At 35.0% G+C, this 14040-nt stretch overlaps 1 protein-coding gene across 8 annotated transcripts in view; it reads left to right on the plus strand.

The window, feature by feature from the left end:
• The window catches only part of MYO9A (myosin IXA), a 269375-nt gene that overhangs the window by 251873 nt on the left and 3462 nt on the right, over positions 1 to 14040 (plus strand). For all 8 annotated transcript variants that reach the window (XM_030875073.2, XM_030875076.2, XM_030875075.2 and 5 more), the window contains 2 exons: positions 11653 to 11855; positions 13896 to 14038. In XM_030875073.2, coding sequence (XP_030730933.1) covers positions 11653 to 11855; positions 13896 to 14038 — 346 coding nt within the window. The remainder of the gene's footprint in view (positions 1 to 11652; positions 11856 to 13895; positions 14039 to 14040) is intronic.

Below are 14040 nucleotides of genomic sequence, written 5' to 3' on the forward strand. Positions count from 1 at the left end.
TGCAAATATATTTTCCTGTTCAGTAGGCTGCCTTTTCATTTTGTTGATAACTTCCTTCACTGTGCAGAAGCTTTTTAGTTTGATGTAGTCCCATTTGTTTATTTTTGCTTTTTTTTCACTTGACTAAGGAGACATATCCAAAAAAATATTGCTAACACCAATGTCAAAGAGCATACTGCCTGTGTTTTCTTCTAGGAGTTTTATGGTTTCAGGTCTTACATTTAAGTCTTTAATGCATTTTGTGTTTATTTTTGTATATGGTATGAGAAAGTAATCCAGTTTGATTCTTTTGCATGTAGCTGTTCAGTTGTCCCAACACCATTTGTTGAAGAAGCTGTCTTTTCCCCTTGTATATTCTTGCCTCCTTTGTTGTAGATTAATTAACCATATAAGCGTGGGTTTATTTCTGGACACTCTGGTTTCTGTTCCAGTGATCTATGTGTCTGTTTTTGTTCCAGTACCATACTGTTTTGATTACTGTAGCTTTTCAGTATATTTTGAAATCAGGGCATGTGATACCTCTAGTTTTGTTGTTCTTTCTCAAGATTGGTTTGGCTATTTGGAGTCTTCTGTGTTTCCATACACATTTTGGAATTATTTGTTCTAGTTCTGTGAAAAATGCCATTGGTGTTTTGATAGGGATTACATTTAATCTGTAGATTGCCTTGGGGAGTATTTGTGATTTTAACAGTATTAATTCTTCCAATCCATGAACATGGTATATCTTTCTATTTGTTTGTATCATCTTCAGTTTCTTTCATTGGTGTCTTTTAGTTTTCCAAGTACAGGTCTTTTATCTCCTTGGTTAGATTTATTCCTAGGTATTTTCTTCTTTTTGATGCAGTTGTAAATAGAATTGTTTTCTTAATTCCTCTTTCTGATAGTTCATTTTTAGTGTATAGAAACACATCAGATTTCTGTATATTAATTTTGTATCCTGAAACTTTAGTCAATTAATTTATTCTCATATTTTTTCAGTGGTATCTTTAGGATTTTTTTATATGTATGGTATCATGTCATCTGCAAACAGTGACAGTTTTACTTCCTCCTTTGCAATTTGTATTCCTTTTATTTTTCTTGTCTGATTACTGTGGCTACGACTTCAATACTATGTTAAATAAAAGTGATGAGAGTGGGCATCTTTGTTTCTGATCTTAGAGGAAATGCTTTCAGCTTTTCACCATTGAGTGTGATGTTAGGTTTGTCATATATGGCATTTATTATGTTGAGGTTTGTTCTCTATACCCACTTTGTTGAGAGTTTTTATCATAAATGGATATTGAATTTTGTCAAAGTTTTTTCTGCATCTGTTGAGATGATCATAATTTTTATTCTTCAGTTTGTTAATGTGGTGTATCACATTGATTGATTTGTGGGTGTTGAACCATCCTGCATCCCTGGGATAAATCCTACTTGATCATGGTATGATCCTTATAATGTATTGTTGAATTTGGTTTGCTAGTGTTTTGTTAAGGACTTTTATGTCTGTGTTCATCAGTGACATTGGCCTGTAATTATCTTTTTTTTGTGGTGTCTTTGGTTTTGACATCAGGGTGATGCTGACCTCATAGAAAGAGTTCAGAAGCATTTCTTCCTCTTCAGTTTTTGGGAATAGTTTGAGAAGGATAGGTGTCCTGCATACTTTAAATCATCCCTAGATTACTTACCATGCCTAATTCAATGTAAATGTAAATAGTTGTTATGTAATGCTATGTAAATAGTTGTTAGTGCATGGTGGCAAATTCAAGTTTTGTTTTTTGGAATTTTAGGGAAATGTTTTTCAAATATTTTCATTCTGCAGTTGGTTGAATCCAAGAATGCAGAACCTGCAGATACAGAGGGATGTCTTACAGCTCAGGCAACCTAGCTTTGCAGAGCTGTTTACTGCCCTGTATCCTGCAGGCACAAAAGCATTCCACCTCTTCAACTTCACATTGCCAAAACATCCAAGAAGTTTAATTCAGCTGAAAGGGCAGTTATGGAAGAGCCCAAGAGGCGATGAAGAAGGTTACCAGATACACCTTTCCTACAAAAGTTGAAACCAATATGTAACAGGAGGCAGAAAAGGATAAATCTTTAGGGAAAAAAATAGGAACAAAAGGGGAAAGGGGAGCAAAAGGAAAACAGACTGAAGTAGCTAATAAAGAAACTAAAAACACCTTAAGATAACAGAGAAACTGAAGCCAAGTGTGATTACATTAATATAATTTATCAAGTCAGTGGGCCCTGTATTGTACTTCTTGTACAATCCAGTAGAATTTTTTTAATCAATTTTTTAAATGTGACTTTTTTAGATCTCTAAAAACATGTGTTTTGGTTTTTCTTTTTCTCCTAGTATATATATTGAGATTATATACATTGAGATATAGTTGATATATAATATTGTGTAAATTTAAGGTGTACAATGTGATGATTTTATATATGTATATATATTTATATATATATATCATTATATCATATCATATATCATATATCATTATATCATATATCATTATATATATATAATGAAATGATTACCACAGTAAGGTTACTTAACACATCCATTACTTCATATAGTTACTTATTTCTTTTTTTTTTTTTTTGGTGGTAACAACATTTAAGATCTACTCTCTTAGCAACTTTTAAGCATATAATACAGTATTGTTAACTGCAGTCAGTATGCTGTACATTACATCCCCAGAATTTATTCATCTTGTAACTGGAAATTTATACCCTTTGACCACTATCACCCATTTCCCCCACACCCCAGCCCCTGGCAACCACCGATCTACTCTCTGTTTCTATGAGTTCAGTTACAAATATGTTTTTTAAGAAGAAGGGAATTCCACCTTCTCCCATTTTGAAAGGGTGAAATCAGTGCTAGTTTATTTTTCTTTACAAACTGAAAATAGTTAACTCTCCAAAAGCATAGTAATGTCTTAAATTGCTTCTTGATCTTGGCTCTCTGTCGTAACTGTGTTATCTGTGATGTCTTTGGTAGTGGTAATCCAGCTTTTCCTAGTAACTTTGTTAATGAGAGGTTGGAAATTTGAATATTGTGTATATTAAATCGTGGATAAGTGGGACTTTAGACCTAACACTCATCAACATTTGAAAATAATTGTAGTTGAAATCTTGATTTTCGGAATAATTTGTCTCTAGAGTTTAAGCTGGAACGTCACTGGCATAACTGTTCAGAAAAGGATTACAATATGGCTTTATAGGTTTTTCAGTACTTATATTAACAATTGGGTACACATTGTTCATGAACTATGTGATCAATCAAAACCAATAAAATCCCTATTATGTTAGAAAAATATACTGTGATCTTGGAGTAGAGGAGGTATTTCTATTATATAAAACCATTAAAAGAAATGTTCATAGGTTCATTGGCATAGTTATCAAGTATTAATGCATGACAGAAATGACCATAAGCAAGGCAAAAGGGAAATGATATACAGTAAGAAAATATTTACAACTCATATCACAAAGTCTGATTTGCCCTAGTTAATGAGGAGAAGCCCCTACAAATAAATAGGAGAAAGACCTAGTGGAAAATGATCAAAGGATACTACAAACCACTTCTCAAAGTGTTAACTGCTAACTCTTTCCAGGGAGTCCACAAGGTCAAATATTTTTTTCATAATGTGAAGAAAATATTTGCCTTTTTTACTCTGTTGACTTTTGCAGTGATGGTAGAAAAACAATTATGGATAAAACCACTGAAAGAGAATATATAGTGAATGTTGCTATAAAAAAAGAAATCCCATTTAAAAAAACTAAATTATGCTTACTATGGAAAAGTATGGAGAATAAAGGATATTATTCCACTCAGGAAATACCTTTATATATTTGCAGATTTTAAAAGAACCTATGGTATACCAGTTTATGTCCAGTTTTTAACACAGTATTAGCATTTTCCCATGTTTCTAAAAGCTCTATGTAATTAACTTTAAAATTTACTTTCTCTGACCTTGTAAGAGAACTCTGGGCTGTAGGGGTTCCAGCTTTTCCTTAATCTTTATTTAATGCTATCTTAAGAGAGATCAGACCTGTGGAGTTTGATTTTCTTCAGCTCTGTTAAGTAATTCTTAGCTAACCCGTAGTGAAGTACTTTAGGCGGCCAGGTGATGGTATGAATGCCGAACAAAGGCAGCTCTTTTATTGAATACTGGGAAGTGAATACTAGGAGTAAGCTCAGATTTTTCCAGCTCCCTGAGGCTTTTATATCACATTAAGTTTTAGTTGTTCATTTGGCTTCATTAAAATAGTCACAGTGATATGTAATGAGAAGCTGTCTTGGAATTTATAATGTAATTCTGACCAGTCATAATGGACTTTAACACTGTTGATACCAACTCCAAACCCTGTTCTCTGCGTCCATTCCACAATGCTATCTTTTCCGTAGTTATCCTCTATTAAATTTGCAGACTGACCTTTTGTTTTGAGGGCCTTTTTCTTAGCATATTCTTTACTTCTTGCTCTCAGAACTAAAAGTGGAATAGCAGTCTTTTCATCCTCCTACTATTCATCCTGTTGCATATTTTAGAGGGCGTGAGCTTGGAAGAGTCAGTCTGAATGCCCTTAGAACTACCTTCTACTTTCACCTTACCATTTGGGCTAGCTCAGCAGTTTCTGTTTCTGAGACGGCATGTCTTCCTTTCTTCTTCCCAAAATCAACTCAGAAATCTGTCAGTTTATTGTCCCATTCTATTCAAAAGATAGTAGTATATTTGCATAAATAGTTAACTTTGAAGAGGAGCTCTTACTTGTTGAGAAATACAACACATTAAAAAAAAAAGCACAGAAACATACATCTGCATCTTAATGAATTATGAAGTAAACATCCACATAGCAACCTCAGGTCAAGAAATAGAACATTGCCAGCACCCCCAGAAGCTCTTCTCTTTCTCTTTCCAATCGCAATCCTTTCTCTCCCCCAAAGGTAAGCAATAACTTGAGTTACTCTGTTTTCTTTGTTGTTTTCCCACTAAAGTATGTATCCCTGAGCACTATAGTTTTGTTTGGTCTGTTTTTGAGTTTTATATAAATGGAATCATATAATAGGTATTATTTTATATCTGACTTATTTCATCAACCTTATGTGTGTAAGACTTATCCATATTATTGTGTTTCATTGTAGCTCATATATGTTACTGTATAGTATTCCAGTCTATATGTATACCACAGTTTATCCATTCTAGTATTGCTGGACATTTGGCTTGTGTTTGGGGGAATTATGAATAATGTTGCTATGAACATTCTGTTACATGTAGTTTGGATGGACACATGGATGTATTTTTGTGGGGGTTATGTAGGAGTGGAATTACTGAGTCACAGGATATATATCTTCAACCTGAGTACATAATGCCAAACTTTTTTTCCAAAATGGTTGTACTTTACTAGCAGTGTATGAGAGTTCCCAATTGCTCCACTTCCTCCCCAGCACTTATATTGCCAGATTCCTTAATTTTAACCATTTTAGTAGATGTATCATTGGGGCCTTATTTTAAATTTCTGTGTTGTGACTCTAATGTGCTTAAGCACCTTTTCGTAAGTACGTTGGCAGTTTGGATATGCTCTTTTGTGAAGGACCTGTTCAGAACTCTTGCCCAGTTTCTAATTGGGTTGTCTGTCTTTCTCTGATCTGTAGGAGTTCTTTATGAATTCTGGATACATACCCTTTATTGGTTACTTCTGTTGAAGCTTTCTTCTTCCACTCTTAAAGGTGTCTTTTGATGAACAGGATGTTCTTAATTGTAATGTAGGCTACCTTACCAGTCGTTTCCTTTAGACTAGTACTTTTAGGGTCATGTTTAAGAAGTTTTTTACTACCTGAAGTTATAAAGATAATCTTTATTATCTTCTAAAAACTTTATTGTTTTGCCTTTCATATTTAGATATATAATCCATCTGGAAAAAATTTTTGTATGTGGTATAGTGTAGGGAGTGGTCTTTATGTTTCCACATGGGTATCCAGTTTTTCCAGCACTGTTTATTTAAAAAAGCATCCTTTCCATACTGCTCTGAAGTTCCCCTTTTGTGATCAATCAAGAGTCTATATATGTGTGGCTCTCTTTCTAGGCTCTCTGTTTTGACTTTGTACCAACACCACTACTTTAATTACTATAGCTTTCTAAAAATATCTGCTAGAACAAGTCATCCTACCTCCTTCTTCAATAGCGTTTTGACTCTTCTTGGCTCTGTATACAGTATTGCCATATACATTATAGAATCAGCTTCACAAAAATTGTCTTGGGATTTTTATTGAGATTGCATTGAATTTAGAGATCACTTCAGGGAGAATTGATATTTTTACAATATTGAGTGTTCCCATCCGTGAACATGATATATCTCTCCATTCATGTAGATCATTAGTTCCTCTCAAAATTGTTTTATAGTTTTGTATATAGATATCTTACACATCTTTTGAATTATTTGAATTGTTACTAGGATTTTAATAATTTTAATTCAATTATAAATGTTATTTTAAATTTTTTGTATTCTCTTTTAGTTTTGTATTCTCTTTTAGTTTTCTCTTTTTTGCTTGTTAAATAAAAATACAATTGATTTTGGTATTTTTCCACTTATTCTAACAATTTTTCTGTGCATTCCTTTGGATTTCCTACCTCTACAGTCATATTGTTCATGAATAATGATAGTTTCATTTGTTCTTTCATAATCCTTCTGCCTTTTATTTCTTTTTCTTACGCTAGCTAGAACCTTCAATGCTATGTTGAAAGGAAGTGGTGATAGGGATCATTCTTGGCATGTTCCCAGTCTCAAAGGGAAAGCTTTCAGCCTTTTACCACTAAGTATGATGTTTGCTATAGAATTTTTATAGATGCTTGATGATATTAAATATGTTCCCTTCTATTCCTGGTTTTCTAAGAGTTGTAATTGTGATTTAATATTGAATTTTATGAAATTCCTTTACTGCGTGTATTGAGGTGTGCATGAGACTTTTTAATTTTATTGTTATGACATTTTACAATGAGTGAATTTCTGAATGTTAAATCATTATACTAGTGCAATAAATCCAACTTAGTCATGATGTAATATTCTCCTTATATATTGCTTGATTTGATTTACAGTATGTTGTTTAGAATTTTACACCCCTGTTTATGACTAAAATTGTCCTATAATAGACTTTCCTTTTAATGTCCTTATGTTTTGGTATCAAGCTTATGCTGGCCTCTAAGAATGAGTTGGAGAGTAGCCCTTATTTTTAATTCTGTGGAAGAATTTGTGTGTTATTTCTTCTTGTTTACTAGTGAAAACATGTAGGCTTCCACTTTTCTCTCTGTAAAGGTTTTATTTATAGATTCAATTTATAAGATTAATCACATTTGTAAATTTTTGACAGTATTACTTGGATTTTTGTAGAAATTTCTCCACTTTGTATAAAATTTCAGATTTATTGACATAAAGTTGTTCATAGTAGCCTCTTATCCTTTTCATGTCTACTAGATTTTTAGTGATGTCCCGTTTTCATTCCCGCCTTTGGTTATTTGTAAATTCTTTTTCTCTTACCAATTTTGCCAGAGTTTAAAATCTTTTATTAGTCTTTTCAAAGAGTTACATTTTGGCTCTGGTCCTCTTTTTTCTAATGTTTATTTACTGTTTATTTTCTTTTTTCTCCTTGAGTTTATTTTGTTGTTCTCTATCTAGTTTCCTGAAATAGATACTTACCTCTTTAATTTTTAACTTTTCTTTTTTTCTAATATATGCATATAAGGCTATAACTTTAATATAGGCAGAGTTAAACCGTATCCCATAGATTTTGATATTACTGTTCAAAGAATTTTAAAATTTTCATTGTGATTTCTTCTTTGGCTGGGCTATGGGTGTTTTAGAAGTCTTATTTTTTTTTTATTCAAGTATATTTGATTTACAATGTTGTGTTAATTTCTGCTGTACAGTAGAGTGACTCATTTATACATATATATACATTCTTTTCATATTCTTTTCCATTATGGTTTATACAGGATATTGAATATAGTTCCCTGTGCTATACAGTAGGACCTTGTTGTTTATCCATTCTATATATAATATTGATAGTTTGCATCTGCTAATCCAAAACTCCCAATCCATCTCTCCCTTACCTCCTTCCACCTTGGCAACCACAAGTCTGTTCTCTATGTCTGTGAGTCTTTTTCTGTTTCGTAGATAAGTTCATTTGTGTCATATTTTAGATTCCACATATAAGTGATATCATATGGTATTTGTCTTTCTCTTTCTGACTTACTTCACTTAGTATGATAATCTCTAGGTCCATCCATGTTGCTGCAAATGGCATTATTTCATATATATACCATATCTTCTTTATTCATAGAAGTCTATTTCTTAAATTCTGCATACATAGGGATTTTTAGTTTTCTCTTTGTAACTGCACTGTCAGAAAACTTACTTTAAATTAATTTAAAGGTCAGATAAACGATTTGAACCCTTGGAAATGTATTGTCTTGCTATATGTGCTTTAAAGTAATGAATATTCTGTAGTTAGATCGTGAATTCTATGTATGTCTGTTATATCACTTATGTTTATTAAGTTGTTCAGTTCTATGAATTTACTGATTGGTGTGTACACACTTGTTTTCTCTGTGCTGACATGGTAAGTCTTTTACGCCAACCTTTTTACTTTCAGCCTTTCTGAATTCTGAATGTTTTATATGCATGCTTTGTAAACTTAATATAGTTGGGTTTTCTTTTTTTAATACAGTCTGATAATCTTCAGATTTTAACTAGAGCATTTAATCTACTTAATTTAATGTAATCACTGATATATTTGGATTTAAATCTACTATTTTATTTTGTGCTTTTAATTTTTCTTACCTGACATATGTTTCTTTTCTTTCTTTCCTTTTTTGGTTCATTCTTGCCTTTTTCTTTTGGCTACTTTCTATTATTCCATTTTTTTCCTTCGTTAGTTTTGAAGTTTTATACTTTTTTACTCTTCTTTTAGTAGTCAACCTAAAGGTTACAACATAAATTTGTGGTTTATCACAGTCTGTTAATTGGTACTTTTATTTTTTTCCCAGATAATGCAAGGTCTTTAATATGCTTTAGCTATTATATGATGTAGTTGATGTTGTTGTTATGTTTTTAATTCCCGGTGTATTTTAAATTCAACACATTATTCTTATGTTTTATGCAAATTATTTTAGACTTACATATTTACCGTTTTCATTACTCTTCATTTCTTCCTCCCTGACTTTTCTTCTTGGGTCATTTTCTGTCTGCCCTTCCTTTAGTGCAGATCAGCTGGTGACAGATTTCCTGTCTTAGTATGTCTGAAAATGTCTTTATTTCAACTTCATTCTTGAAGTTTGTTTTTGTGATGTATAGAATTCTAGATTGGCAGTTACTTTTTCCTTTCCTCTTTTGAAAATACCATTTATTGTTTTCTGACTTACATTGTTTCTGTTGAAAAGTAAGCTTTGAATCGAACAGTTGCTTCTTTGTGGCAGGTACTTTTTTTTTTTTTTTGACTGCTTTTACGATTTTCTCTTGCCTTTAATTTTTAGCAGCTGTCTCTAGGTATGGACTTCTTTTTATTTATCTTTCCTAGAGGTCAAAGGCTTTCTTTAGTCAGTAGGTTGATATCTTTAATTAGTTTTGAAAAATGTTCTGCCATTATCTTTTTGTTATTTCTTCTACAGGATCTCTCTTCTCTCCTGGTAATCTTTTTGTATATGGTAGATCTTTTTATTGTGTTCTTCTATCAACTTTTCTCAATTTTTCTAGAAAATTTTTTGTTTTGTTTTGTTTTCTCTGCTTGATTCTTTGTATTTTCTTCTGACCTAACTTCTGGTCCACTAATTCAACTATGTCTTTCTATCTCTTTCCTTCAGCATGGCTATTTTAAGTCTGTTCTGAGAGCAGCAATATCTGGTGTCATTGAAGGTTTCTGTTGTTTTTATTGGTTTTCATTTACATTGTCTTGTCTCCTTTTGTGCTTGGTTGCCTTTTGTTGTGTGTGAGACATAGTATTTTTAAAAATTATTTGTAAAAATATTTTGAAACCTGAGATGATGTTACTTTCCTCCAGATAGTGTTTTCATTTCTTCTGCCAGGTCCTAGGGTACTAGCAAACTGGGGTTACTTTAATCCAGTTTTAGGGATTACAATTTTCTGAACCATTCAAAAGACTTGAAGCTAGGCTTCAGTATCTGCAAGGACCATAATAATTTCAACTTACACTTATATCTAGGATGCAAACCTTAGGGGTCCCAGCATCAGGCATGGATGGGAATGGAGCCCACTGCAGCCCACACCCTTGCCTGTGTCTGGACTATTATTCTTTACCCCAGAGGTTGGCAAACTTTTTCTGTAAAGGACCAGAGAGTAAATACTTGAGGCGTTGTGGACCATACAATCTCTTGCAACCATCAGTGCTACCATTATTCTGCAGAAGAGCCATAGACAGTGTGTGAATTAATGAGCATGAAGGCATTTCAGTAAAGCTTTATTTACAAAATCAGGCACAAGGACAGATTTGGCCCAGGGGCCATAATTTGCTGACTCCTGCTGTAGTCTGTCAAAACTCTGCTCAGACTCTCATCCACCTCTTCTTAAATTTAAATTAGCCCTGAATGCTGGGCTAGCCTCATCTTGGTCTACCTTGTTAGTTCTCTGGTGCCTTCAAGAATATGTTGGGTTTTTTATGTTTGGTCCAGTTGTTCTCAGCAGGAGGTTTAATTTTAAATACCTAGTCTGCCATTATCAGAAGTGAAAGTTCTGTGCAAGGTAACCAGTTAAAACAATGAGATTTTTTTCCCCCTCTGATCTCAAGAAAGAAGTTTCTTGAGTTGTTCTTAGAGAATATCTCTCACTAACACCCTGTAATATATAAATGACTTTTTTAAAAAAATAAAACTGAGTTTTAGGACCTGTTTCTGTAGTCTTCCTAGAGAGACTGTGTATTCCAAGGTTAAAGTTATAGAGCAGTGTTGTCCATCAGAACTTTCTTTGTTGATGGAAATGTTCTAAATCTGCACTGTTCAATATGGTGGTCACTAGCCACCTGTGGCTGTTGAGCTTTTGAAATCTGGCTAGTGTGAACGCAGAACTAAATTTTTACTTCTGTTTAATTTTTAAAAAAATTTTATTGGAGTATAGTTGATTTACAATACTGTGTTAGTTTCAGGTGTACAGCAAAGTGAATCAGTTATACATATATCCACTTTTTTAGATTCTTTTCCCATGCAGGCCATTACGGAGTATTGAGTAGAGTTCCCTGTGCTATACAGGAGGTCCTTATTAGTTACCTATTTTACATATAGTAGTGTCAATCCTAATCTCCCAATTTATCCCTCCCCCCGTTAGCCCCCATTTTATTTTAATTAATTAATTTAAATAGCCATGTGTGGATATTTAGTTTGGAGGGGATGCAGCTTAGATTAAAAGAAGAATCTTGTCTCAGTACACAGTGTGTTCTTACACTCCCACCCACCAACGTACCCATTTTCCAGTGCTCTTGCAAGAAAAGGCGTAACCTAAATGTGTTCGATGGATGGTATCTCACTAAATATCTTAGGTCTCACAGACTGTTTCTGCTTATTCCTACCATTCACCAGGTGTGATGGAAGTAGTACACTTGTTATCCTAACTGGGCCAAGTAAAACTGATCAGTCACTCAGTTTACCTTTTAACATATATTTTTCTTTGCAGGGGAAGGGGCGTCTTCGTCGAGGAAACTATCCATGCCCGTCGTCTCCTGTTGTAGTTCGGTTGCCCTCCATGTCTGATGTCCCAGAAGAGACCTTGACTAGTGAGGCAGCGCTGGAGGCTGACATCACAGAACAGCAGCAAGCAGCTATGCAGCAGGAGGAGAGAGTCCTGACTGAGCAGATTGAGAACCTGCAGAAAGAAAAGTGAGTTTCCAGGGGGAAAGGGAGCGACTAGTTATCTGTTTTCATTTCCTTCCTTCTGTCCTTTTCTTATTCTTCCTTATTGTGAGTCAAGCACTAGGTTAGGGATATAGGGGATGTGGAGATGACAAAGACATGTTGCCTGTACTCAGGTAGCAATGTGAAAGTTGTCACCTCAAGGAAGGTTGCTCTGTGAGCTGGGAGACCAAACTGTAGCTGCTACAGTGATGATTCTGGAGATGTTGACTGGGACAGGGTGTGTCAGTCTTAGCCAAGATCCCTAACAGGTCACCAGCCTTGGTGAACAGATTTGTCTTAAAAAGAAGGAATAAGGATTCCCAGGCTAAGATTATTCAGCACTCCATAAAGGAAGGTTATTATCTGAAGATCAACATAGCCATGGGGCCAGCACCTGGCTGGTCAGGGTAAGGCAGCAACTCTAGTGGGTGCTGGGATACTAGGTAGGTAAATTGGTTGCAATTTAGGCAACACATAAGCCGCTCTGTGACCTCTACCATCACTGGAGCAGGAGTGGGGGTATCCCTACATCTTTGGGATAATGTGAACATCCCATGGTTCTCCCTGAAGGTACTGTGCAGTGGTTTTGGTTGACAATGATGACTCTTACGTTTTAAGGGGATTTTTGTTCCTGATTTCCCAGGATCCCAGAATCCTAGGTCTGAGAGCTTGATTCATGAGAGGTTATGAGTCTGTTAAAGTACTTTTTTGCCTGTCAGGATTGAATCTAGAATTTGGGCAAGCTAGAAAAGGCAGCTAGGGCTCAGGTGTGCTGAACATGGTAAGGCAAAAGTGGTCTACTTTGACCAGGGGCTAGCTATTTGATATAAAAATGATCTGAAAAGAGGACCTAATTCAGTTTTGATGAAAATGGTATTGGAAGTATTGAAGGGTGAATAGGAATTTTCTAGGAAGGTGAAAAGTCTTTCCAGAGAAAGGAAAACGTATGAGCCTAGTCTTAGAGGTATGAATGCTCACTGCTTATGACAGTTGTAAATGCAGTAATGAGTTGCTGGTGAGACTGTCCTTGAAAAGATTGTCCATGAATCTCAAGCTAGATGTTGGAGGTATTAAAGGATGAATAATTTAAAGCTAGGTAGAGTGGAAGGGAAGCTACAAGGGCTCTGAAAGGGAGGAGACTCGATGAAAAACAGAGTTGCAGTTGGAAGGATAAGTAGATTGTGGACAGAGTGGAGGATTGGATTGACAAACTCTAGGATCTGCCCATTGGAGAAAATTGCCTATATAAAGTGGAGGAGAGGTTGTTAGGAGTTGCAGACGTAAAGGAACTTTGGTTTTAGAGTATTAATGTGAGCTTTCACAAAGATGTGGATTGAAATAGATCAGGGTGGTGTCAGGCAGTAGTGAGAAAGCGAGATTAGGAGCCAAGTACCAAAGACGTCAGGGAATGAGGGGGCATGACTGAGAGGTAGGTGGGTGACTGATGAGGAGGAGTAGAGAATACTCTTACGTGGAGATGGCAAGGGCTTCAAAGGACAGAAAAGGTCAGTCAGTGTTTTACTTCATCTAGGAGACCTAGAGGTCTCTCCTTGGTCAAGGTAGAGGATATAGTCTGTAACCAGCGAATAAAATTTTGTAGAAAATAGTTTAAGCGCTGGAAGGAATCCTAGAGACTATCTAGTTTAATCTCTTTGTTTTGTGTATGAGAAAGTTGAGGTCCAGAGAGAGGAAAAGTACTTTCCTGATATATTATGAATGAGTTTAGAGTGAGTTTAGAATCATCTCCTGATTACCAGCCCAGAGTTCATTTTACCAGAAGGTCTCGTAGCTTCAGCATCTTTCTCTACCTCATGCTTAGCCCTGTTATAGGTCCCAGCCTTTGCTGTCTTTAGCCTTCACTGTGACTGTGCTTTCAGGTCCTTATCACCACCCTGGAAAGGAACAGTAAGAAATGTGACTATTTTTGCTACCTCAATTCCTGATTTTCACGGAAGGTCTTTTTTCCTGTTGTCTTCCTTCCGTTTCTTATCAAATGATATTGCGTTTCTTGATTGTATCTTACAGGGAAGAGCTAACTTTTGAGATGCTTGTACTGGAACCCCGTGCCTCTGATGATGAAACCCTTGAGTCTGAGGCCTCCATAGGGACTGCTGATAGCTCTGAAAATTTGAATATCGAGTCTGAAGGTGCCATCGCTGAGAAATCAGGT

This window comes from Globicephala melas, chromosome 2, assembly GCF_963455315.2.
Source record: "Globicephala melas chromosome 2, mGloMel1.2, whole genome shotgun sequence".
In the NCBI taxonomy this organism is placed as follows: Eukaryota; Metazoa; Chordata; class Mammalia; order Artiodactyla; family Delphinidae; genus Globicephala; species Globicephala melas.